Source organism: Camelus dromedarius, chromosome 3 (genome assembly GCF_036321535.1).
Source record: "Camelus dromedarius isolate mCamDro1 chromosome 3, mCamDro1.pat, whole genome shotgun sequence".
Classification (NCBI taxonomy): Eukaryota; Metazoa; Chordata; class Mammalia; order Artiodactyla; family Camelidae; genus Camelus; species Camelus dromedarius.
Window position 1 is genome coordinate 106,706,060 of NC_087438.1, and position 26,473 is coordinate 106,732,532.

At 47.4% G+C, this 26,473-nt stretch overlaps 1 protein-coding gene across 2 annotated transcripts in view; it reads right to left on the reverse strand.

Moving 5' to 3' along the window:
• CCDC69 (coiled-coil domain containing 69) overlaps nt 1-26,473 on the reverse strand; it is a 36,940-nt gene that overhangs the window by 9,736 nt on the left and 731 nt on the right. Inside the window, exons 1-4 of one of the 2 annotated variants that reach the window (XM_031441987.2) lie at nt 22,457-22,640; nt 7,825-7,894; nt 5,133-5,239; nt 4,535-4,622 (exon numbers count right to left, since the gene is read on the reverse strand). In XM_031441987.2, coding sequence (XP_031297847.2) covers nt 4,535-4,622; nt 5,133-5,239; nt 7,825-7,894; nt 22,457-22,504 — 313 coding nt within the window. In that variant the 5' untranslated portion in view covers nt 22,505-22,640. Of the gene's footprint in view, nt 1-4,534; nt 4,623-5,132; nt 5,240-7,824; nt 7,895-22,456; nt 22,641-26,473 lie in introns of those variants that run through there. The other variant, XM_064484461.1, reaches the window with a different exon arrangement.

Here is a 26,473-nt window from a genome sequence, read left to right on the forward strand (position 1 = left end):
CATGAGGTCAGCTTTACCCTGATATGAAAACCAGATGGTAGAAGAAAAATACAAACCAGTAGCCGTTATGAACACAAATATATACATCTTCAGTAAAATATTAGTAAATCAAATTCAGCTACATATAAAAAGACCAAGTGGAGGTTTTGCCAGGAATGTAAGGCTAGTTCAAAATTTGAATTTTGAAACTCAAAATTTGAAATTTGAAAATTCAATGTAATCTACCATGTTAACAGTCTAAAGAAAAATTACATGATTATATGGATCATAGATCTAAATGTAAAACTTAAAACCATAAAACATGTGGAAGAAAATATAGAAGATCTTTGTTACCTGGGGTTCAGCAAAGAGTTCTGAGACATGACACCAAAAGCACAATTATAAAAGAAAAAATAAACAGGTGGGGAAGGGTATAGCTCAGTGGTAGAGTGCGTGCCTAGCATGCACCAGGTCCCGGATTCAATCTCCAGTACCTCCATTAAAGATAAACACATTTTTAAAAAATCTAATTATCCACCCCCCCCAATAAAATAAATAAATAAATAAATAAAATTTAAAAACTCATTATTTACCAAATAGAAGACTTCACTTTGTGAAAGACAATAAGGAAATATGGGGCTGGGGAAACCCAAACAGACTAGGGAGACAATATTTGCAAATACAAAGGACTTGAATCCAAAATATATAAAGATCTCTCAAAATGCAAGAGTAAGAACAAACAAGTTAATTAAAATGGGCAAAAGCTTTGAATAGACATTTGACCAAAGAGGATATACAGACAGCAAAGAAACAAAAGATGTTCAACATGATTAGTCATTATTGAAACACAAATTACACCCACAATGAGATATCAATGCCTATTTATTAGAAGAGCTAAAATAAAAATTACTGACAAGTGCTGGCGAGAAGCAACAGTGGAACTCGTCCATCGCTGATGGGAATGTAAAATGACGGTCCCCCAGAAAAGCAATTTAGTCATTTCTTATAGAGCTGAATGTTTCTCATATGACCCATTCATTCCACTCCTAGGTGTTTACCCAAGAAATTTATGAACACACACAGAAACGTGTACACAAACGTTTAGAAGAGCTCTGTTCCTGACTGCCTCAAGCTGGAAATGATCTGAATGTCCTGGGACAAGGGGATGAGTAAACACTGGATTACAATTCAGCCGTGAAAAAGAAAGCACTCGTGACACACCCAGCCACCTGGATGACTCTCAAAGGCATCGTGCTGAGGGAGCGAAACAGATATCAAAAGCTATATTGTATCATTGTTTTGCATAGCAGTCCCAAAGACAAAACCACGGTGGTGGAGAACAGATCAGTTCCAGGGGTTGGGGTAGGGGAGGATGTGAGCACAAATGGGCAGCCTGAGAGAGTCTTACGCGGGTGATGGAACTATTTTGTATTAGATTACAGTGATGGTTTCATGAATCCATACCTGTGTTAGAATTTATAAAACAGTACATCAAAAAGGGTCCATTTTAGCGGGGGAGGGTATAGCTCAGTGGTAGAGTGTGTGCTTAGCATGCACGAGGTCCTGGGTTCAGTCCCCAGTACCTTCATTAAAAAAATAAATAAATAAACCTAATTACCTACCCCCCCCCAAAATATTTTAAAGAGACAAAAAAAGTCAATGTTAATGTATAATTTAAAAATGAAAAAAAAAAAAAGAAAAGAAAGCGTCATCAAACATGAAAAATCACCACTAGCCTCTCCCAGTTATTTGTGTACTTTCCCCCAAACAAATAAAAGCCCGTAGACTTCCCCCATGCTGTGCTTTCATTCATTCATTGAATACATGCAGCACTCAATACATGCCAGGCAATTTAAAAATAACTATGGAAGAATTCTGACAGATGGGAAGAACTCAAGGTGAAGGCAGTCCCTTCACCTCCGGAGTTTACACAATAGGAAAATTTTCTCATCAATATATTTACAGTACTAAAAATATCAAAGCTATGCTTTCCTTGGAGAAGAAAGCTGTTTTCCCATGAAAGCCTTGTGAGGGAGGGAAGGTAGATTTTAGAGATATAGATATTGAACTGAGATTCAAGGTAGATTTTAAACATACAGCAAGTTAACTAAGGTCAAGTAACAGGCCCACTTTCTCAGGGTGTATTAGTATTAAAATGCAACCCTTCAAATTTCCAGGGCAAGGGCTTCAGTTCTATTTCAAAATGTTTTGTGCTAATGTTGCAATATGTATTGAGATTCTTAACACTGTTTAGACCCCTGTTCTAGTTATTTCATTTCTGGGAATCAAAGGATATTTTTTGTAAAATGTGGACACATCTTTATGTAAAAAAACTTTAGTGCAATTTTTCTTACAATAATTAAAATCTCCATGTCTAGATTCACAGGAAATAAGGAAAACCATGTATGTAATTGTCCAGCCTTCATAAACACTTTAGTAGCAGAAGAACTACTTGGAAACATGTTTGATACAATATTAAATAAAAAGAACAGGATATAAAATAACCTTAGCTGTTTTAAAAGATGTAAAATTCTGAAAAAAAAAAATGTAAAATTCTGGGGAAAAGTCATGCAAATACTGATGATTAAGGTGAAATTGATATGACATTTTCAAGGTGAATTTTCATAGCATCAAAAATATAGATAACTTTCCCAAAAGAAGCGATACAAATGGCCAATATGCACATGAAAAGATGCGAAGCAAAATTAGTCATTAAGGAAATGTGAATCAAAACCACAATGAGATACCATTTTGCACTCACTAGGAGGGCAATAATAATAACAGCAACAACAAGGGTAAATAACAAGTGTTGTCAAGGATGTGGTGTAGTTGGAACCCTCATGTACTGCTGGTGGGACTAAAAAGTGGTGCAGCCACTGTAGAAAACAGCTTGGCGGTTTCTCAGAAGGTTAAGCATAGAATTACCACGTGACCCAGCCATTCCAGACCTGGGCGTACAGCCCAGGGGAACTGAAAGCAGATGTTCATTCAGGTGTTTCTACTGGTGCCATTGTTGACAGTGGCCAAAAAGTGGAGGCAGCCTGGGTGTCCATCAATTGAATGAATAACAAAGCACGAGGTGTCCATGCACGAATATTATGGATAAATAAAAAGGAATGGAGTAATTTTTTAAATGGGCAGGGGGTGGGAGGAATGGAGTGCAAATATCTCCTGCAGCATGGATGAGCCTTGGAAATGTCGTGCTGGAGGAAGGAAGCCAGATTTGGGGGCCATAGGTTGTATGATTTCACTTACATGAGTGTCCAGAGTGGACAAAGCCTTGAGACACAGAGCAGACTGGTGGCTCCCAGGTCCTGGAAGGTGAGGAGTATAGGGGGGAACTGCTTAGCGGGTATGGGGTTTGCTTTTAGGGTAATGGGAGTGTTCTGGAAGTGGACAGTGGTGATGGTCACACAACACCGTGAATGGAGTAAATGTCACTACAAGTAAATCTTGTGTGTATTCTACCAAAATAAAAGATAGATGTTCATAAACTCTATTATACCAACTCTATTAGGATGTTATTTTAATGGTAAAATCATGAATATGGCACAGATTGTACAAAATGAGGTTCACTGTGTATGTATCATTGCTGTTATAAACAAGGGCAAAAGTCTGAAATTACTGAAATGCCTAACCAAAGGGGCTCAATTAAATGAACAAGGTACCCAGTGGAATGCCACGTTGTTACTAAACCTGTGCTACAGGAGTTCAATGACAAGGTGTTAATACAATTCAAAGGGAAAAATCAATTTATCTCCTCCCCTCAAAGTGTGTGTGGGTGTGTATAGACGTATATCCTAGGTATGCACACAAGCACACAAAAAAGAAATGACAGGGACCTGTATCAAAGGGGTAACAGTGACTAGTTCTGGGTGGAATTACACACAATTTAAATTTTCTCAGTAATAAAATAATAAGTGCTAATAATTACTTGCTAAGTATCTTGTGAAATATCAGGGACTGTTCTAGAGTCTATCCATTAAATTAAATCATTTAATTTTCATAAAGACCCTATGAACAAGGGGTAACTAACTTCTTCAAGGTTACGTAGCTGGTACCTGGTGGAGCTGGGATTCAGATCCAGGGACTGTGGCTGCAGAGTCAAGATCCAACCACTGTGCTACAATATCTTTTTGTTTAATCCATACATTCTAAATTCTCTTTTAAAAGGAAAGAAACTTACTTAAAAAAAAAAAAAATCAACCTGACCATAAATTCTAAGAGATGTCATCACAGTCGGAAAGGAAAACAAAACAGACATTTAAAACTTCTCCTATTTGGCTAGGTTTTCCAAATTTCCTATAATGGATACGAACTGCTTTTAAAATGGAAAGAAAAAAGTAGCTCTCAACTAAGACAAAACAAAACGTGGGGTCAGATTTTTACATGCCTGAAAGGACAAATCCAAGGACCTGAAGACTCCAGCACTGAGTGACCAACTGCGCGTGGACCAGAGGTGGGAGGGAGGGGCCCATGGGCGTCCCCGAGTGAACGCAGCAGGTGGAACAGAAAGAGCCTGTTCCACTCCCTCCCCGGTGCACCTCGTCCTTACCTCGCAGGGCCTCCTTGTGCTCTCCCTCCAGGACTCTTCGCTGCTCATCCAGTTTCTCTCCGAGCTCTAGCTCCCTCTCCTTCTCCACCTGGGGGCGGAGGGTCCCGGGCGGGATGAGATTGAGTAGGTTCAGGAGGGCAGCCTCTCTTATCCGCTCACTGACCCTTGGAGCTTTGCAGAGGTTGGTGATCAGAGTCCCACCCACTTATCTGAGTGATGAGAATGACAGTGGCCCAGAGAGGGCACAAGGCCTCCAAGACACAGCAGGTGTGGCCGACTTGGCCCTCTTTAGGGCTTAGGGGGAGGTTCCCAGAGAATTATCAGGTAGAAAAGGATTTCAGAATCTTTCAATCCTGATGCCACTCCCGGCTGGAGGCCCCTCTGCTGTGTTACTGTTTCCCCACCTTTTATTGCCTGGAATGAATATAATGAATCACATGCCAGCAGTTTCAAGTATTTGCTTAATAGATAAAGGGCCCCTTTCTTGGCAAAGGGAGTCGACAGATATTTACAACAACAATAAAACCGAAAGTTGGCCCTCGGTCTGGGATTTAACAAGGTTAACTAAGCAGGCGGAAAGAGAGGGGCTGGGACTTACCTGCTGCGCCCATTTCTTCTTGTCCTCTTCATGTTGCTGGAGAATTCTGGTTATAGCCTTCTGGTCTTGCTCAACCTCCTCAGATGCACAGAGGTGGACAGCGGTGGCTACAGGGGAGAAAGAGAAAAGCAATCACAGAGCGGAGGTTGGGTCACGGCCCAGCAAAGAGGGTGTGGGAGGCTGGAGCTAAGCAGTGGGGGGCCTGGTCTCCAGCTGGAGCATGGTTTCAGTTAGGGCAGCCTCCAGAGGCAGCCCCTTAAATCTCCCTGGCTTTGGAGACCCTCCTTCATGAAGTGCAGGGGCCAGTGGTCTCACTGTGCCCCCAGATCTACAGCAGAGCAGGTAACTCACAGGACAGATTCGGCCCATAAAGGTCTGTCTGCTCTACCCAGGATCTAAATTAAAAAAAAAAAAAGTTGTGACCTTAATAACTTGGACAGCTTTTACTTAATACATTGATTTCCAACTTTTCTTTTTTCAAATTTTAATTTTATTATTTTTAATGGAGGCACTGGGGATTGAACCCAGGACTGCATGCATGCTAAGCACGCACTCTACCACTGAGTTGTCCTACCCTCCCCCAAACTTTTCTTGAAGAAGTCAAAGAAATGGCAGTCTGTGCCTTAGTGTCAACCAGGAGCTGAGCTGAGGAGCAGGTGTCTCCCCATCCATCCAGGACGTGGCTCTGCTGTTTGCCACAGTTCTCATCTCTCCCTACAGAGGATATGGTTAGGGGCCATTTTGTCACATCCTTTACCTGCTGGGTCCTGTGTCTGAGTGTGTGATCCCTCACTGTTAGCATCCCTCCAGCTGAAGGCAGAGGGGCTGCTTTGAGTGGGGAGGAGGGGCCAGCAGGAAGTCTAGCCCCTGTTTAGGGAAACTCCAAAACAGGCCAGGTGATGCCACTCTGAGTCCAACAGGCTCTGGGTCTGACCTAGGCAGGGACCCACCCTCTCTGTGCCTCAGTTACCCAATATGTGAAATTGGGAGGATAATAACACCTACCTCATGGGGCTGTTGAGATGATTTTATCAGAAAACAATGGCAATCAAAATCATAGCCGCAGGTGAGGAATACTGAGTGCTTACCATGGCTCAGGGACATGCCCAGCTCTGTTCCAAGTGTCTTCATCCTCACCACAGCCCAGTGCAGTGGGCACTATGACTACCCCCATTTCACAGATGAGGGAACTGAGGGACACAGAAATTATTCAAGTTGCCCAAGATTATCCAGTGCACAATGCAGGGAAAGGGTTGTCAACCTATATCACCTAATTCCATGGCAAACACTCTGAACTACCAACTTGTCCTGCCTGCTTACACACAAAAGACAGTAAGTGTACAACAGCCAACATATGGAAGCAACCTCAGTGTCCATCGACAGATGAATGGATGCAGATGTGGTATACATAGACAATGGAATACTACTCTGCCATAAAAAAGAATGACATTCTGCCATTTGCAACAATGTGGATGGACCTAGAGGGTATTATGTGAAATGCAATAAGTCAGACAAAGACAAATACTGTACATTATCATGTTTATGTGGAATCTAAAAAAGAAAACAAACAAATGAATTTAAAAAGCAGTAAGTGTAGTGCCAGGCATTTGAAGGTACTCAGTAAATGCTCTTCATTGTTCACTACCTGTGACAAGCATTAGAGGCTAATTCCTTGCATTGTTAGTATTATTATAACTGTAGTAGTGATAATATTACAGAACTCCACAGGCCGGGCCGGGCACAGGGTATGATGAGAAATGTGAGGACAGAGGCTGTGGCCAGCCCATCAGGATGGGAGGACTGAGTCAGTGCTCTGGGTCCTCAGGGGATGCAGTGGTCACAATCAGAGAGTTCCAGGCTCAAGGTCCCAAACATTGGTCCACAAGCACAGTACCAGCCTGACCCCAGCTGGGGAGGAGCTTATTAAAAAAATTTGTCATCACTTACAAGGCAGAGCCTTCACTCCCACTCCTGGAGATTCTTATTTATTTGGTCTGTGGTGGAGCCCTAGAGTGTGTATCTTTGAAATCCCACCTCCCAACCCCCGGGAAATTCTTATGTAAGCCAGACTGGAGAACCTCTGAATTCTGGCCCAGTGGAACTTCATATACAATCTCCCTGACAGCCCCCAGGTGGTAATTAAACACTCATTCTATTTACGAGGTAGCTCGGATGATTTTAAACCAACAAGCACATAAAAAAATCTTTTGAGATTGAACTGAATTCTGCCTGCCTGTTCTTGCCATCTTGTGCCCTAGTACTGACCTCTGAGTCACAATTAACAAGGCTCATCTGTCTTCTCCATGAGGGCACTTCAGTCACTTGGAGAAAACTGATGTGTTTTCCTGCAACATTTCCAGGTAGAACATCCTTTGTTTCTTTAACTGCTGCTTAAAGGATATGGTTTCCAGATTCCCTACCAGCCTGATTTTTCTCCACTCTATTCCCTCCAATGTTTCTGGATTCCTCTGAAAATGTACTTTCCAGAAATAAACTCAGCACTCCAGGTGTGGTATCAATAGCTGGGAACAGGGAAGAACTATCACCTCCCTGATTTTAGACGTAACACTCCTATTAATGTAACCCAACTGAGATCTTGTGAGATAGTTAAATAGCTATATCTCATCTGTTGATTATAAAATAGGAAACTTCACAGATGTCATGGAGGGCATTTATAGGGCTGGCTACTCACCTGTGTCACCATTGAGGGGACCTAGCTCCTGCGGCTCTGGTCTGGGTGGCTGATCCGGTCCTTGGCACCTCTGGAAGAAATGAAACAGTGAGGATGAAAGAAAAGAAAGTAGGAGGTCAGCATGAGGATGGATGCTAGGGCAGGATTCTTCCAAAGGCAAGACAGGAATTCCAGTTGTGCCAGCCCCTACCCTGTGCCCAGTTTGCTTAGGCTCCTTCCCTCACCGTCCCAAGGCAGCACTCTCTCTGCAGGGAAGGGGTTCCCAGAGCAGGATTTCTCATCCTGGCCAGGGAAACCCTTGGCGGGGAGTTTGATGCTGGGTGACCTCTCCTTAGATTCTTGTGTTTTGGCTCCTGCCACCAACCACGGCCACCTCTTCCTTCTCCACGGACTTGGCCAGACCTTCTGCTATCACCTTCCCCCCGTTATGGCCTTCAAGTGTCCTAAAACTTCCCACCCCCCAGTTCAGAGACAATTCTCCTTTTTTCTCAGGGCCTGCATCTACCACAACTTCCAGCCAAGCTCCCTACAATGAAGGCAGAGCATCAGAAGTTCGAGTCATGGTTTTACTGTGCTGATTTCCTGCTGCGAGGCGCTGTCCCCCACCTACAAGGAGGCAGTAGTACTTACCGTGACAGATGGGGCTGAGATAATATAATGAAGACGTGCCAGGCACTGTGCTGTCTAATCTACACTATCTTAGCTGATCTTCAGAAAGACCCTGCGGGAGGGTATAGCTCAAGTGGTAGAGCACATGCTTAGCACTCACAAGGTCCTGAGTTCAATCCCCAGTACCTCCTCTAAACATAAACCTCCACCCCCAAATAATAAAAAATAAATTTTAAAAAAGAAGGACCCTGGGAAATATGATTATCCCCCAATTTAAAGACGAGAAGGATGAGGCAGGTTAGGGTTCAATCAAAAACAAGATCAGGGGACAACTGGCAGATATTTGAGCCACACCTAGTAGGTGCTTTAACCATCCTTGGCCAGGGTAGGTTGAATCTGATCAAAGGAGAGAACTGAGGCAAAAGGGCTTCTATCCCCCAAAGCAGTGTCAGTGGCTCCCACATTTCAGTTTTTATAAATAATATTTTTAAAGAGGAGAGTTGATATGGGCTGACAAGCAAGGATGCTGAAAAGATTTATTTATAGACTGTTAACTAACATTTCATAAAATAGAAGACACCTTAACTTTCCAAAATACATTGAGGGAGCTCAAGACGCTTCTTCCAGGAAAGGGGAACTGAAATCCTTACTTGATGTTCCACACACACTCACACCTTTAATTTTCTTATTTCACCCCAGAGAGGTGAGAAGTTGGCCAAAGTCTGGCACTGGCCACTGGACCAGCATCCAGGGTAGAAAAAAATATTTAAGCCGTTCTGCATACTTTTCAAAACATTCTCAGATATTAACTAGACTTATTGTAATTAGACTTTAACAATGTCCACAAGTATTGACTCATTAGGTTGTATGTGTAAAACTAGTATAATGTTTTATGTCAATTATACCTCAAAATAGTGTTCTTTAAAAAAAAAGGTATTCTAGGCTCCATTTTTTTTAAAAAGCACTTAAGTCAGCCTATGAAAAGGCTATGAAAGTGTTCAATTGTAAATTATCACTGTAAAAGAAAAACTTCACTTTTTATTATGATAACAGGTTAAGTAATTATTAGAATAAAAATTAACAATTTTCTGAACTCGAGAACGACTGACATGCTGCTGGAAGGCACACTTCTGGCTGAGGAGGGAAGAGAAGGGAAGGCTTCCAGAACATCGTGCTCCTGTCTCAAAGTGCCCGGCACAGAGCCCGGTGCAGCGTGAACCCTGGAGACCTGAGCGAGGCCCAGCGCCTCCCCCGGGCACACCTGACAACTGAGCCCTCCCTCTACCCGCCCTGGGAAGCCTCAGCCCTCCTGCCCAGGGGGGCAGGGGATGCTTGGCCCAGGCGCAAGCTGTCAACACAGACCTCTGGGAAGTGACAGGAGCCAGCCTCTCCCCCTCGGGGTGGGAGGAAGGAGGGAGATAAACATCAGTGGTCGTCTTGTCCCTGCTATCACCACTGGTTACACTCATCTGAGCAACATTTTTATGGGAGTGAGATGTCCTGAATTCCAGTCACAGCTTTTCTACCGACTTGGACAAATCTCTTCCCTCCTTGGGGCTCCTGCTTCCTCCTTTGTGCAGTGGAGGCGAGGAGGTCTTGGCTTCACCCAACAAGGCCCATGGCGTTCCAACTCTGTGTGATCTCAGCCTCTCTCAGCCACACTGTGAGGTGAGGGTTATTACAAGGGAGGAAACTGGAGGTCGGGGAGGTGAGACACGGTCACGTGGTGCCTCGACGTCAACATCAGTGTAAGAACCAGGTCTCAGCAGGTTAGAGACTGGAACAGTATGGTTACGAAGTTTGGGATTCTAAAATCCCCCAGATCTGGATTCAAATCCTAAATCCAACACCACGTGACTACACGGCCTCCCCGAGCCTTGGTTTCCTCCTGAGACTGTTTTAAGGATGCGGTGAGATCAGGCACCTATAAAGTCTGGCACACTCTAGGGCTCAAACATAGTACACATTTATTAATTTATATTTGAAAAATCTGGCAAGAACAAAGACCCACAGTGCTTTGCTAGATTTCTTAGGCTGCCATCGGCCTCATGTTGCCTGAAATAAGATCATAAAACTCATGTGAAATTGACTTCTCCCAACTAACAATCCCAGAAAGTGAAAAACTTCTCCACTAACAGCTTCCAGACCTTTAGCAGGACACGGCCATGGGCTTGAGTCTCCAGATCCTGACAGACCCACTCCCTACCCAGAATAACTCCTCAGAATGACATTCAAGACCCATCAGAGTCTGTCCTCACTCTAACAGCCTCCTCTCCATTTTCTTAATGTTTAAATATTTGCAAACACCTTTTTCCAATTATAGCGGTAGTGACTAATATATATTTATTTATTATTGGAATAATATATACTTCTGTATATCTTACTTTTTTCAAATATGAGCAAATGCTACATGACATTAAATATTTTAGATGAATTTCACCACTTAATCAATAATCCACTGTGGAATGTTTACGTTATTTCCATTTTAATTTTCAAATCATGCTTCAGTGAACATACTGATTTACAAGATTTTTTTTACACATCTGAAATTACTGGTCCTGCCCTCTAGAAAGTTTCTACCAATTAACTCTCCCACTAACAGCACACAAGAAGGCGAGTTTGACTGCAGCCTTGCCAACCTGGACTGGCAGCAGCAGCAGTATTATTATTATTATTATTATTATTATTATTATTATTATTATTATTATTATTATTTTAATGTTGCCAAATTGGCTAGGCCGAAACCAAACCAAAACAACCTGCTGGACTCCTGGCCCCAACACGCACATCCATGAGCTCAAGAGCACCCCGACATGGCATTCGGTCAACATTTCTCAGGCTCCAGGCCCGGCTCATGTATGATTTCTGCTTGGTCTTGTCCCAGGGCTCCTGTCAGCTCTACACTCTGGGGCCTATTCAGACACCTATGCAAGCAGGGACCTGGTCACCTGTGTTTCTCCTGCTGCTCCAAGGGGGCTCCTTGATGACAGGGACTATTTTTGAAATCCACTTCGGATTTGCCCCAGTGTCTGTGATGATGCCCAGAACAGTCTTTCTAGGTATTTCTTGGCCTAAGATAGGGCCTCCTGTATCGGAACCACCTGGAGCGCTTACTTAGCATAGCTCGCAGGCCGAGTCCTAGAGCTCTGGAATCCAAGGCGGGTGTGTGTGTGCTGGGAAGCGCCAACCTCCAATCTACCAATCCAACCAGCTGACCTGGAGGCGCACCAAAGCCTGGGGACACACAGTCCAGAGCTGAGTAGGAATTGATAAGCAACCACTGTATGGAAAATTCCCGTGCTGGGGCCTTGGCTGCTTCCTCCTCAGAGGTCATGGCACAGAGTCCACCCTGCAGCGGGAGAGGACAGGAGCCAGGAGGGGCCACAAGAATTTCCCCTTCCAAAAGTGGAGTGGGGAGGCCTCGGGCTGGGAGGGGCATCCGGACTGAACTCTGGAAGAGGGGTGGCAGCTTCCTGTGTCAACGGAAACTTGGGAGAAGCAAGCCATGAGGCGGGAGCTAGCAGCACCAGATGGAGGGGGAACCAGGACTGGGAGGGGAGGCCGGGAGACCGAGGCTCCAGCTTTACTGTGTGACCTTAGGGCAGTCCTGCCCCTCTCTGGACCTCAGTTTCCCTATCCCTGATGGGTCAGGGTGAGAACAGACATTCTCCTCAGTCTTTCTGGACTCCAGGGCAGCCCTTCAACTAAGAAGGCCGGAAACAGGGCCCCAATATCTTGGTAACACGCATAGTTCTAGGGCCCAGCTCCTCGTCAAGCCGACCAGAGCCCTGTTCCGAGATCAGCCAGAAGAAGCAAACCTGGTCTTTGGTAGAACCGGGCCACCAAAAGCAGACAGAGTCTCGGCAGAGGGGAGGACAGAGCCAGAGCTGTGGGGAAGGCAGACAAGCCCAGACTAGTCCCGGGGAGATCCCTTCGACTGTACTCGCATGTTGGAGGGGAAACTGGCCACCTGGAAGGAACCAACAGGATGCTGTAGGAGACTCAAACCAAATTACAGGAGGGACTGTCACCAACAGTTGGTCAGCCTTGAGAACAGGCCAAAAAACAAAACAAAACACACCTGGGCTCCGTCTTCAAATCCCTGCCATGAAGTAGAAGGTGCATGTGTGTGGTCCACAGTCTTGGAGGGCAGGATGGTGGCTAAAGACTAGAAGTCTCAAGAAGTTTTCAGGGCAACATAAAGAATTTCAGAACTGCCCCTAACAGAGACAGGCTGCCTTACTGGAGAGTGGGATGGGGTGGTGGTAGTGAGCTTTCTGTCACTGGTAGCAGGCAAGAAGAGGCAGACTTCATTTTGCAGGTTGGATTGAATGATCTCAGAGGACCCTCAACTCCAACAGTCAGTCGCTCTATGAAGTATCCTTGATGCCCAGCAAGACCTCCAGGAAGCATCAAGTGTTCAGCTAGTGCAGGTGCTATGTAAAACCCACCAACATTAACAGTTTCGGGGGCTCTGCTGAGTATTATTCAAGTTGTAATACTTTGCAGTGAATTTTCATAGTCTCATACTAACGCATCTGGGATCGACTCCTTGACTTCCCTCAAGTTCCGAGCCTCACCAGGAAAGAATGAGGAAGGCAGAAGCAACTTGGATAGAGGTTGCCCAGCTATTCCTCCCCTTGGGAATCCTACTAGGACGGAAGCCAAGAGTAGCCCTGAGGATGGCTCAGCCTTTCCTGAAGACACTTGGTCTAACCTCGCTTTAGAGACCATCACTCCATCCTTTTCATGGGCCTTCGGGCTCTGTGTATTTCTGAATGGTGTGACTTCTATCCTTATTATTCCTGCTTTGCTTTGAATATTTAGTAACCAAAGGACCCTTAAGAGTTCACCTAGCCCCTCCACTGCCCCCATCGACCACAGCCTTGGCTTCTCTTGGCCATACAGTTCTGTCACACCCACTGTGGCTGAGGAGGGTTTACTGGGACCCAGAAGACAGAGTTGGAAGGGCCCCTGCTGACAGTTTATTCTAATTCCCACCTCCTACTTCCAGATGGAGAAACCGAGGCCCAGAGGTGGGATGGATGGTGCCTGTCCGAGGCCACAGAGCAGGGGAGCAGAGATTCCACTGGGGAATCCAGATTGAAGGCAGAGACTAGAGTCCCTTCTGCTTCCTTTGTGCGGACACCAGATTGATCCAAATGGCTGAATGGTTAGAGGATTTGCAGCCTCAAGGGACGCAGTCACACCCCTCTGCAGTATCAGAGCTGTGTTTCTGGTGTCTGGACTCAGCGTGGGTGGGGCCCCGGCACCAGCAGTTTTGGGACATGAACAACCACAGGCAGAGCCCATTGGCTGAGGGTAGAGACAGGAAGGAGGTGGGGGCGGAGGCCCAAGGGGCCCTCCGGGGCCTCACAGAGAGGAAAGGCAGGGCCTCCATGGTCAGGGCCATGGAGAAATGTTAGCATTCATACCCAGACTACAGAGGCTCAGATGTAAGAACACCATAATCACAAACCTCAGCTTCTCCATCTCTAGGATGGGCAGAGTATTCTGCCAAATCAATGGCTGAATTCAATTTCATTTTCACACTGCCAAGGACATTGAAGATTTAGTTCAACTCGTTCATTTTACAGAGTGGCCTCAACATCATCCAGTGCCTGCCGGAGGTTACACCAATGTAACCCAGTGAAAGGTAGGCGCGCCAGCCGGCACCACTCAGCTGTGTAAGGGGGGCCCCGCCGAGTCCCTGAACACCTGCAATGTCCCCAGAGCACCCTAAGGCAGGGGCGGATGTGGTCTCCATCTCTCCTATCCGACCACTCAATGAAAGATCTCAGCAGAGGACAGAACCAATTTCCTTCCTATGCACCTGCTGGGCCCGACCATGGCAGTAGGGAAGGCCTCAAGTGCCGGGTCTGACCCCTTGGGTACAGATGGAGAGGCTGAGCCTGTGAAAGAGTTTCCAATATACCAGATTTCCTTCCTTCCTCCCTACAGCCCACCTTCTCCTGCTCCATATCAGCTTCCCAGGGGGTCTGCCTTAGAGGGCCCAGAGCTGGCAGAGGCCCTCGGCACCATTTCCGGCATTTGGGTCAGCCTGTCAGGCAGAAAGACCCTGAAGGAATGGAACAGAAAATGGTGTCAGCGACCATGGTGAGGGAAGAGATAGGCTGAGGGCACAGATACACGACCAGATAACCACCTGTCTCCCCAACCCAGGCAAAAGCCCCAGGGGGAGTCCAGAGTCGGGGCTCAGGCTTGCTACTTGCTTGCTGTGTGACTTTGGGGAAGTGCCCTCCCCTCTCTGGGCTTCTGTTTCCTCCTCTCTAGGGCATGGAGTTGGGCAACGGGATCCATCAGGGCCCTTCTGGTTTTGGTATGCTGTGGATGCAAAAGAACAGGCAGGGTGAGGTCATCCTGACACCTCATCTGCTATCAATCCTGTCACGCTCCAGGCAGGGCAGGGCTGGCGGCTGGACACACTCAGCTGTCAGCTCCGCAGGAAGAGGGCTTCTGGGGAGGACAAGAAAGGAGGGATCCTTGCTCAGGAGGGGCTGGGGTCGGTGGGAGGGGGGGTGCGGTCCTGATCCCTTCACACCACCCTCCGTTCCTGAGCTGCCCCTGTGTGGAGGGCGTAAAAGGCAGGGCAGGACTGCCTGGAGCAGAGAATGACAGAGCCCAGCAGCCACCTCCCAAGGTACACACAGCATGGGCTTCCCCGCCCCGCAATGGCACTGCCCGCAGAGAGGCACCATTAGTAAGGACAGGCGTGGGCATCTCCAGGGTGCTCAGGGCGGGATCACTTGGAACAGGGAAACGATGGAAACTAGCTTCATGTCCACAACCGGGAACTGGCTTGATACACTAAGGGACATATAACAACAGGCAATGCGACTTCAATGTTTAAAATAACAAAGTAGACATTTACATACACAGGTGGAAAGGCATTTGGTAGAATATCGATATGCAAAAGAAACTGTTTCAGTTGGTATATAAACGCACAGGAAAAGCTATCTAGAAAAGCACACGTTGATGGCAGTCAGTTGTCATCTCTAGAGAAGACACTAGAATTGTTGTGGTCAAGGAGGGGAATGTTCAATTTTACCTAAATTCTTAGACATTTTAAAACAACGGTGTATTCAAATTTGATTCGTGTACCCAGAAATTCACACCAACAGGAAGAACAAATACCTTTCTTGGGACCTAAAAGCAGCCAAGGCAGGCATTTTACAGGTGGGGAAATCAAGGCCCAGGGCGAGAACCAGCAATCTGAGATCAAACAGCAAGCTAGTGAAAAAGGCGGGAGCAGGGCCCACTCTTGCCCCCGGGTCCAGTGCTCTTTCCTCTGCAGATGCGGCAGCTGGTGTCCAAAAGCATGTGGGCCTTGTCCCAGCACCTCCTCGTCTGCAGGGCTCCCCACTCGTCCGCCAAGCCCCAGCTCCACAGGGGAGGCCCTGAGCTCTTCTGGCCCATTTCAACCAGTGGCAAGGTAGGGGAGGAGCCAGAGAGGGTGGGGAGTTGCTAAGCTTAAAACATACATTTCCTAGGACTGTTGTAACAAATCACCACAAAATTGGTGACTTACAACAACAGAAAATTATTTTTTTACAGTTATGGAGGCTAGAAGTCCAAAATCAGGGTATCAGCTGGGTCGGGTCCTTCGGGTTCTGTTCGTTCCATCCACCAGCAACCCTCGGTGTTCCTGGGCCTGCAGCTCCATCACTCCAGTCTCTGCTTCTGCCATCCCATGGCCTCCTCCCTCTGCATCTGTCCACTTCCCCTCCTCTTACAAGGACACACCATCGGATTACGGCCCACCGTCTTCCAGCATGACCTCAGCTTGACCAGATTACATCCGCAAAACCCCTGCTTCAGACAAGGTCATATCCATAGGTTGTGGGTGTACGTGAGTTTTGGGGGGACACTATTCAACCCATTACAGGTGATTGTTCTGTTGTTGGGGCTGTCTCCTCAAGGAGAGGGCAGGGATGGGGTGGCACGGGGCAGCGGAGAAACAACAAGGAGGTCTACGAGGTCTGCTGGACGTTCTGAAGAAGAGCTTCACTGCTGGGGAGCAGGGCAAACTGCAAGTAGGTCAGTTTGTACAACACTTATCTCGGGGGCAGAGCATGGATGTGGGATGGGCGTTTGCAGTATCGTGAGGCGTTTGGCCTAGATGCTCTGGAGGGTTCAGGTTTGAAAACAAAGTGACACAAGATAAATGATTTTTAGGGATTCAGATCCAACCTGGTGAGAGAAGTCGGGAAGCCTGTCTCCAGGTAATGGATAGATTTAGACCTCTCTGCGCTCAAGATGGATGGATTTCCTCTCTCTCCTTCTCTCTGCCCGCGGCGGGGGGGGGGATCCCAGGAGCTCCTCCTGCCCCCTCTTGCTGGTCCTGTTCCATCTGAGGTGGCTCACAAGGCTCTGAAGGTGGTGGACGCTGAGGACAAGGTACGGGCCTTGAGGATGGAAACCCAAGAGCACCCTGAGATGTCAGAGCCAGAACTCAGCCATCTGTTAGACTCTTCCTTTCATGGGAGGCGACCCTACTTTTTCCAAGTTTATTTTTTGAACATGAATGTTCATGAATTTTATACTGAGGCCCCTTGGAGCTCTTTTTCAGGCAGATATCAGACTTTTGCTTACTAACCAACCTATCAACATTGAGCTGTCAGATGGCAGCCCTCCCTACCAGGAGTGTCACCATCTTGACTTTTTCAGCAGTCTGCTTGTGGACCACTAATTTGAAGTTTTATCCTTTCTGGCCCTTTTTATAACCAAAAAAAAAAAATACAAGTGCTTATGTGAAGATGGGCCCCAAACTCAAGACCCAGTTGAGGCAATGAAGGCCATCCTGAGGTGGCTGGGGAACACCGCAAGTCACCTGGGCATTCCACTACAAAGGAACAGAATTAAAGACTTATACATGTGCAGAAAATGTGTTACCAAGGGATGTGTCTCCAAGGCAAGGATTATTAAAAATTCTTCTGATGGGTTTTAGGTCACAGGGCACAGATGTCCCTTTATACCGTAGAAATCTGGCGCTCAACCTCACGAGGTTTTCAGAGGGCCTATGTATGGCCCCCTGTGTTGGCTTTAACTGGGATGATTCTTTTTGGTGAGGGGCAGGCATTATTTTGTGGGTTGAGCAAAAACCAGAGGCTCAGAGGCCATATATGCACCAACGTCCCCAAATGTTTGGGACGGAGGGCTCGGTGCCCAAGAAAGGCAGCCTCTTTTCACAGTCCCTCTGTCTCTATCTCAGCAAAACGAGTTAAAAGGTCAAATTTACCTCCCTCCTACCGACCGGGTGTCAGGGGCCCTGCCTCCTGTACCCCACTCACCCTGACACAAGTGTCTGGCCCCTACCCACCTTCAAAACCCAGCCAAGGTGCCACCTCTCTCTGAAGGCCTTCCTTCCACCCTCCGGTCCCCTCTGGACTCTAAGGCACGCGCTTCCTGGGTAAGGATGAAAACACAGGGTTTTCCGGAATAACAAGGGTAGGCGTGGGGAGCATAATCAGTCGTACCCAGCCTGGTTAAGTGAGTCACAGAAAGTCCGCAGAACACTAGGTGGCCATTAAAAATCACATTTCCGGGGATTACCCAACTCGGGAGAATGCTCCCAGCAAAATATTAAGTAACTAGAATATAACCACTTAGAATATATTCCCACTTCTGTATAAACAGTCACACTCACATACACAGACAAAGAATAGAAGGAATGACACTGAAATGTACACCGGAATGTACATGCACATTCACGATGGGATTAAAAGTCATTTTTAAATTCTTTATACTTTTCCAAATTTTGAGATTTTTGCCTCCAACACTGTAATAATCAGAATAATTAGATGGTTTAATTGGGATCCTAAATATTGGCTAGTCCTAGGTCTGCACCCCCTCCTCTTCTGTTTTTGCCAAAATCTCACCTGACCTCTGCTTGAACTCCTCCAGGATGGGAACTCACAACCCTTCTTCCTCATGAGAAGTAGGCTCTGGCTCCCTTAGTGTCCCTTCACTGGCCACACTTCTGCTTTCTGGAACAACAGAGGACAAGGCTGCTCCCCACACCGATGCTGCTTGACAACACTTCAGAAGGTCAAAAGCAGTGGCCAGGCTCCAGGCTTCATCTTCCCAACCCTGACAGCGTTCCAAGGACATGAATGCCCCCTGTCCCCTGCATCCCTGTTTGCTTTCCTGGGGTACATCCAGGCTGCGATATCCTCCCCCACATGCCTTCTTATCAAGTGTGTGCCACTTGCCAGCCAGTGGATCAGGGATTCTGTTACATGCATTCTTTCGTCTCATCTTAGAACCACCCTGTGGCCCAGGAGCTAACATCACACCTATTTTATAGATTTGGAAACTGATGCCCGGAAAAGCCAAGTCCCTTCCATGGTCACTTAATGGATCCACAATGGAGCCAGGACTGAAGTGGCACCTGGCCCAGAGTCTGGTGAGCTGAGTTCATAAATGAGTGTGTGAATCCAGTTTTAAAGGCCATGCCCTTAGGGTCTATGGTTTTGTATTAGAATTAGTCATGCCCATGCCAGGCTCTTCCATGCCATTTACTTCTGCATCTCTACCTCTCTCTCACCTGGCCTGCCACCTGGACGTGTTCCTGAAGGGCTACTGAGAGACTGACGGGTGAGAACCTGTTGCCTGAGGCCCAGCAGGAGCAGTGCTGAGCCAGGTTCTCAGACGCCCTGCTCAGGGCTGAGTGCTGTGGCCAGAGTGGAAGCCCTGGGGACTGGGGATCCAGGTGTTACACCAGGCACACGCACGGGGGGTGACCATGAGGCACTGCTGTCCCTCCCCATCACTGCCCAGAGGGAGCTGGTAACCTATAAGGGACGGAAGGCCCTGTGGACTCCCACGTCACCCTACAGGCTTGTCTCCAGAGGAATCCAAATGGAACTTTGCCTTAAATTTGTTTCCTTGGCCCCTTCCCTTTCTGTCTGGCCTTCTCCCAAGTCCTCCCAGGGGATGTGGTCACATCAGCCACAGTCTCTGCCAAAAAGCATTTAGGAAGAACCACACCATGCAGGTGGCTTGTCAGCATTCATGCCCAGTCTGCTAGGGATCCCCACTCATTCATTTACTGGGGTTTCAAACTGTCCCCAAAAGTTCCAATAACACTTGGTCCCAGTCAGGCCTCTCTGTAAGGCCACCAGGCACTGTCACCTGCAGGACTCAGCAAACCCTTAGGTCCTGGCCTTTGGAGGGACCTTGAAAAGCCCTAGTGGTCAAGCCACTGTCCCTAGGCAGGGCAGTCTTGGCCCCATTCCTCACTGCCAGCCACCTCTCCCTCCACGGCAAGCACTGTCAGTCTGTGTTTTCTCAGGCTCAGCCTCCGCACAGGCTGTCCTCTCTGCCTCAACTGGGTAACTCCCACCAAACCCACAACACTTAGCTGAGGCATGCCCATTCCTCACCCGAGAAGCCTCCCTGTATCTCTCAAGGCTGGCTGAGGCACCATGCTGCATCCTGGGCTGACCCCTGCTCTGGCTCTCCTGGGGCCCTCCTTCACGCCCTCAAATATGCATGAGGCATCTGCTCTGGGCTCTGCGTGAGGCGGTGAGCGCTAGCTGGGGAGGGCAGAAATCCTGGCTTCGCTGCACAGCTTGGCCATCAACTGGCTTTATGATTTTGGACACATCACTCCTTCCTGAACCTCAGTCTCCTTGCCTGTAGAGTGGGGGAGATTCAGCAGCTCAGCCTGGCTTCCAGGCTTCTGTGAGGTCAGCAGGATGTGAAAGTACTCTGTCAACTGCCACTCAGGGTGAGTCATTGTTGTGACCGGAGGCTCCCGCGGGGTGAGCTCACTTTTGTACATCCCATCCTCAGAGGCCCCCAGGGGCTGAGAGTCTCCTGAGGATGGGCTTGGAAGCTCACACCTTCCAGGGGTTGGCATCTGGATGAGCACCTGGGCAGAAGCACAGCCCAGAGGGATGGAAACAGGCATGAGCTTTAAACAAAACCAGCTTATAAATCCTTCCACACAGGGGCAAGGGCCTGGTGCTGCTGGGAAAGGAAGGCAGGCCGGACTGCTCTGAGGCAACAGAGTGAAGGCGTTAACGCCAAAGGGCTTTGAAATCAGCAAGAAGCCGCTGGAAGCACTGAGTAGGGGCAGAGCAAAGAACACTGGGCTCGGGGACTGGGTGCCTGTGTTCTGCTCCAAGTTGCTCTGTGACCTCAGTCAAGACCCTTCCCTCTCCGGGCTTTAACCTCCCACCTATATGTTGGTGCATCAGCCCAGGTGGTACCGAAGGCCCTTTCCCAATGGGAGAGTCTGTGCTGACTTAACCTGCCTTTCACAGCTTGGGACTGGTGGTCCAGTTCAGGCTGTGCCAGGGACAGACAGAGACAGCTGGCGAGGCTCTCAGAAAAGCCAGGAGGCAGGGGAACCCATGCTCACTGTGGTCTCCTCTTCCAGACTACGGGAGAGTCAAGGCCTGGAACAGGGCTCCTCCTCCAGTCTCCTGCCACTGCGTAGATGGAATTCACCCTTGGCCCACTTTGCAGGCTGAGAGGTTGACACAGGTGCAGAGAACACAGACTCTCAGACTCTTAGCAATCGTCCTGCTCAGCCCCCTCCCTCTCCACACAAGAGAGAGAAACTGAGGTCCAGAGAGCGGTAAGGGCTTGCTTGGGGTCACACAACATGTTTGTGGCAGAGCCAGGATTAACACCGAGGATCGATGTCTGACTATCACCAGCTTCGCTGTAAGGCTCCAGCCAGGCTCAGGTTCACCTGTGCATCATCCCAACAGCCAGCACTCTGCTTCCGCTGAGAGGCAAGCCTCAGTTTCCCTGTTGGAGCCAGGGAACACGCAAGGGTTTCTAGATCAGAGCTTGGTGAAGTTTTTTTGAATGGGGAGTGAAGGAGGAGCAAGGAAAGTGGGGAGCATTGAACTTGGGACCCACACTCGTCTCCCTGGACTAGGCACAGGGCATGGAATAGAATCACCCAGCTTGGGGACAGAACTCCATACTCAACAGGCAGAAAAGCTTGTACACAGGCACAAGCAAAGCAGCAGAGAGACAGGCACTCAAGTCCACTGAAAAATCACTAGTGTCACAGTGTAGCATCTCCAGGGGACCAGTCATCAAGTTTATAGGACCACCTATTTTCACCCTGCTGGAGAGCAGGCAGTAGTAGGAAAAGGGTCAGGACTTGAGAGTCCTCCCTGCCCTCTCTGTGCCTTAGATTGTTCCCTGAGGAGGTTGTCCTCCGGCTCCAGGCTCTGACCTTGTGAGGAAGTCAGACCCCAAGGGGCAGCTGGTCCCACTGCAAGAAACCCGAGTAGCTAGCGTCTCTTGGGCCCTAACCCAGCTCAGAGGCCCCTTGAGGGAGGGACAGGAAGGGAGGGAAGGGCAGCAGAAGGCGGTAGGTCTCCTCCCTCATCGGCCCCTCCCAGCTACCCCCAGGACAGCCCAAATGCACCGGCTCTGGGGCCTGAAAAGGCTCTAGACCAGCGCTTCTCAAACTTTGAAGAGTATTGTAATCACCTGGGCATCTTGTTAAAAGGGAGGTTCTGTTTTAGCAAGTCTGCGGCACGGCCGGCCGGAAATTCTGCTTTTCTAACAGGTCCCAGGTGACGCCAATGATGTAAATCCGTGGACCACTCTGCGAGTAGCAGCCCCAGAGATTATCTGCCCCTTACTGGTGGGAAAGCCCAAGGCCCAGAGAGTTCAAGTCACATGTCCAAGGCCACACAGCCAGCAGCCCCAGACCGACGGAAAAGGGCACCTGCCATAGACACTAGACATTTCCCCAGTCCGCCAGCCAGAATTAGCTGCCCTTTCCCGGCCCTGGGGCCGTGCTGGTAAACTCGGCTGCCCCGCGCGGCTCAGCCCAGGGCCGGGGGAAGGAGCGCCGCCCGGCCGAGCCTCCCTCGCGTCCCTCCGTGCCTGCCTCTAGCCCGGCGTCCTCCGCCCGGCGTCCCCGGCCAACCCGGGACAAGCCGGGGCGCCTAGGGTGCCCTGCGGCGGAGCTGTTCCGCGCCCCTCTTCCCTTGAGAAGGCAAACTTCTCCGCCGGCGCCCTTTACCTTTTTGGGGGGTTTGCAGCAGCTCAGCCTGCTGTGTCCGCAGCCCATCCTCCTCCGGGGGCTCCCGGACGCCGCCTCCCAACTCCGCGGCCCCCAGCGGACTGTGCTGTCCGGGCCGCGCTGCCCGCTCCGCGCCCGCCGGTCGGGGCCGCGGGCGAGACCCTGAAACTGAACCTGGAAGCGCAGACTTGAGCCGGAGCTGGGGCAGCCGCGCGCCGTAAATACCCGAAAAGCAGGGCCTCAGCGATGCCCGTGGGGCTTTGGGCGCCGCCGCCTGAGGCAGGTGACCAGAATTTTTGTAAATGATAGGAACCTCGAGCCAGGGCAGAAAAAGATGCCTAGGAACAATGGATGCTTTTCCAGGCCCTCAGCAGACAAAAGGCTAGAAGAAAAAAATATTAAAACAATTCTTTAATAAACACAACAGCTACTACTTATTGAGAGTTGTTTCTGTCCCAGCTTCTTTGCACATATTATATCTATTTCTTGCCATCTCCTTGCAACAAAAGTATTATTGCCTCCATTTTACAGGTAAGGAAAATGAGGCTCAGAGATGTGATTTCCCTAAGCTCACATAGCTAGTAAGTACCAGAGACCAGATAAAATTCAGTTCTGACTCCATCAACTTCCCTACAAATAAGATTCCATCCACTTCCCTACGAATTCGTAATAATGAGAAGTTTAATTGTAATGCCTCCTCACTTCTGGGTCCATAGCTCTTTCCAGCTCACAAGCATCTGTAATATTCTATTCTGTTCATCTTGAATAGATGTTACCCATCACAACAACTTTATCAGGCAGACAGGCAGATGCAGGGAGAACAAGGGACATAAAACATCAGTGCCTGGGAAAAAGAACTTTTAGTTACCCTCGCTTTGCTACTGGCTGAAGTTTCTGGGACACTAACTTTGAAAAATCAGTGTGCTATCCGTGTGTGCGTGTGTGTGTGTGTGTGTGTGCGCGCGCGCGCGCGAATGGAAAAAGACTGTGAGACCACAAAAGAACTTCCCCCTTCACAGAGTAGAAGACCAATTACAACAGGTTCTAAGAAAGGAAACTGAGGACACAGGTGATCTTAGGTTCTTGGAAAGAAGCATAATATAAGAAGGTAGCTCACAAAGTGTGGTCCCAAATCAGCAGCGTCAGCGCTACCGGAGAGCTTTGTTAGAAAGACAAATTATCACACCCCACCCAAACCGACAGATCCTAAACTCTGGGGGTGGGGCTCAGGAATCTCAAATTTCCAAGCCCCCCTAAGTGATTCTGACCCATGCTCAAGTTTGAGAACCACTGCTGTAGGTTATGCTGAACAGGTAACAAGGAAAGAGTGTCTGCTTAAACTGATTACGATTGTGAAACAGTGCTCAAGATTGAATAAAAACCCAAACCACCAATTTTAAAAAATCAACCTAAATACCCCAAAAAATGACTTTTGTTTAAATAAATTATGCTATATCCGTAAAATTAGAATGTCATATAATCAGTAAAAATACTGATGAAAATGAAGTTTCAAAATGTTATAAAATGTAAAAAAAAAAAGTATTAATAGTGATTACTTCTGGATGAGTGAGATTTTGGCCACTTAAAGCTATTCTTCATTTTCTTATATTTAAAAAATGAGTCTATACTATTGTAATAAGAAAATAACTGTTGTAATAAGAAAAAGTTTTCTAAAAAAAGTTTTTAAACCCATACATTGAGACTAGTTTTTCAGCATCAAGTGGGTAAGTATATTAAATCCTAAAGAAATAGACAATGAGAATTAACTAAATAGAAAAGCAACTTAACAGGTAAACATGGCCAAAAATAGTGTGGGGGGATCATAGCCAGTAATGCCCTGTGTGATCTTCAACCTGCTGTCTCTCCTTCTGGAGGGTTTCCCATCTGAATACTGAAGAACTAAAATTGATCTCGAATTTTAATGTCAGCAGTTCAAATCAATCATTTAGCCTTGGGAGTAGGAACCAGGCAGGCAAATTCTGTTCCCGGAGCCTCCGGTCTTAGGAGCTCTTGTCTCCAGCTTCTTTAAGCTTCCTGGGAGACGGGGCTCAGGTTTCCTACTTTCACACAACTGGCTTTTTGGTTATGTGCTTTGAAGTTTCTGCCTGAGGGGGGGAAAAAAACCTAAGGAGGTTTTTGTTTTGTTTTGGCTTTAGGAATTTGATTGTGAATAAGTTGTTAATGAGATTTTTGGTACTTGATGTGCCAGTCAGGTTAGGTGAGTTTTTTCTATGAAATGAAAAACCTAAAAATCTCAGCAACTTATCATGAGGGAAGATAAGTTTTGCTCACACTATGTGTCTGTCCAGCACAGGGAGGCTGAGGGCTCGGTTTCACAGAGACGTTCTACACCACCCTATGATGCTGCCATCCCAACACCATGGCTTTGGAGTTCGCCGGGTCAAGAGAAGACAGCGTACAGAGAATGGTACATGGGGCCTTAGGTCCTTGCGCAAGTCCACTCACATTTATTGGCCAAAGCAACTCACATTGTCATGCCCAAGTTCAAGGGGACGGAGAAGTGCATTGTGTACCCAGAAGGAGAGGAGAAGCAGAAGTACTGGTGAACAGCAGACATGTCTACCATAGTTAGCAATCAACAAGTAGGTGCTATGATGTGCCCATTTCTTGGGCAAGTAGAGTGACTAACTCATCCCGGTCTGCTCAGGATTTCCCCACTTTCAGCGCTGATGGTCCCATGTCCCGGGAAACTCCTAGGCTCACTGGGATGATTGGCCACTATGGGCAAGGCATAGTGAAGACTCAGTTCTTGTCTTGAATTGGCTATAATCTGGTTTTTTGTTTTTTTTTTTGCTGTTAGACCTATACATCGGAAAAGATGCAAAACTTACAAAAACAGGTTATAAAGCTAATGTCAAGTTGTGTATTCCATGTGGCAAGTATTAGTATTAAAAGGATACGAGAGGCCATGGTGGATGGGGGTGGGGAGGGAGGACTTCCTGGAGAAATACTAAAACCAAAGGCCATTCACGACCAAAGGAATCTGAGAATCTCAGTTTGGGGTGGGATCTGATGTTTAGCGTCTGTTGCTTGCAACTAAGGTAAATCGCTTTTGTAATTTCCCTTCTATAATTCCCCTTCCTACTCTGCTTGTGCAGTCTATGTTTGACTACTTCCAGTAATGGGGAAATCACTACCTGCCTTTCCAGATCTAGGAGGAAGAGGAGAAACAGGGAGGAGTAATCATCAGAGTGGGGAACAGCATGGGCCAAGCCAGGGGAGAGTGTGGAGGCTGGAACGTTGGGGAGTGAGGAATTAGTGTTGGTGACTAGGCTGTGTGTAAAGGGACAAAAGTGGAGGATGAGGTGGGCTTTTTGGGAAAAGACTGGAAAGAAATATGGGAATTATCCTGAACATCTCTCATATGAAAAGTACAATATACTCATACATAAAAGTTTTGCCTAGAATTTCAGGAAGTCCCCTGCTGCCCATGAAATGAGGCTGTGTGTTGATCCCAGGTTAAGAACCTCTCAACTCAAAGTGAAGTCAGATAGATAAAGACAAATACCATATGATATCACTTATACGTGGAATCTTAAAAAAGACAAAAATGAACTTATTTACAAAACAGAAACAGACTCATAGACGTAGAAAACAATCTTACGGTTACTGGGGGGAAAGAGGGATAAGTTGGGAGTTGGGGATTTGCAGATACTAACTACTATTTATAAAATAAACAAGGTCCTACTGTATAGCACAGGGAACTATATTTAATACCTTGTAATAACCTATAATGATAAAGAATATGAAAAAGAATATACATACATATATATAACTGAATCACTTTGCTGTACACCAGAAACCAACACAACATTGTAAATTAACTATACTTCAATAATTTAAAAAACCCCAAAAACTAAAAATAGACTTACCATATGATTCAACAATCGTACTCTGGGCATATATCTGGAGGGAACTCTAATTCAAAAAGATACCTGCACCCCAATATTCATAGCAGCACTATATACAATAGCCAAGACCTGGAAACAACCTAAA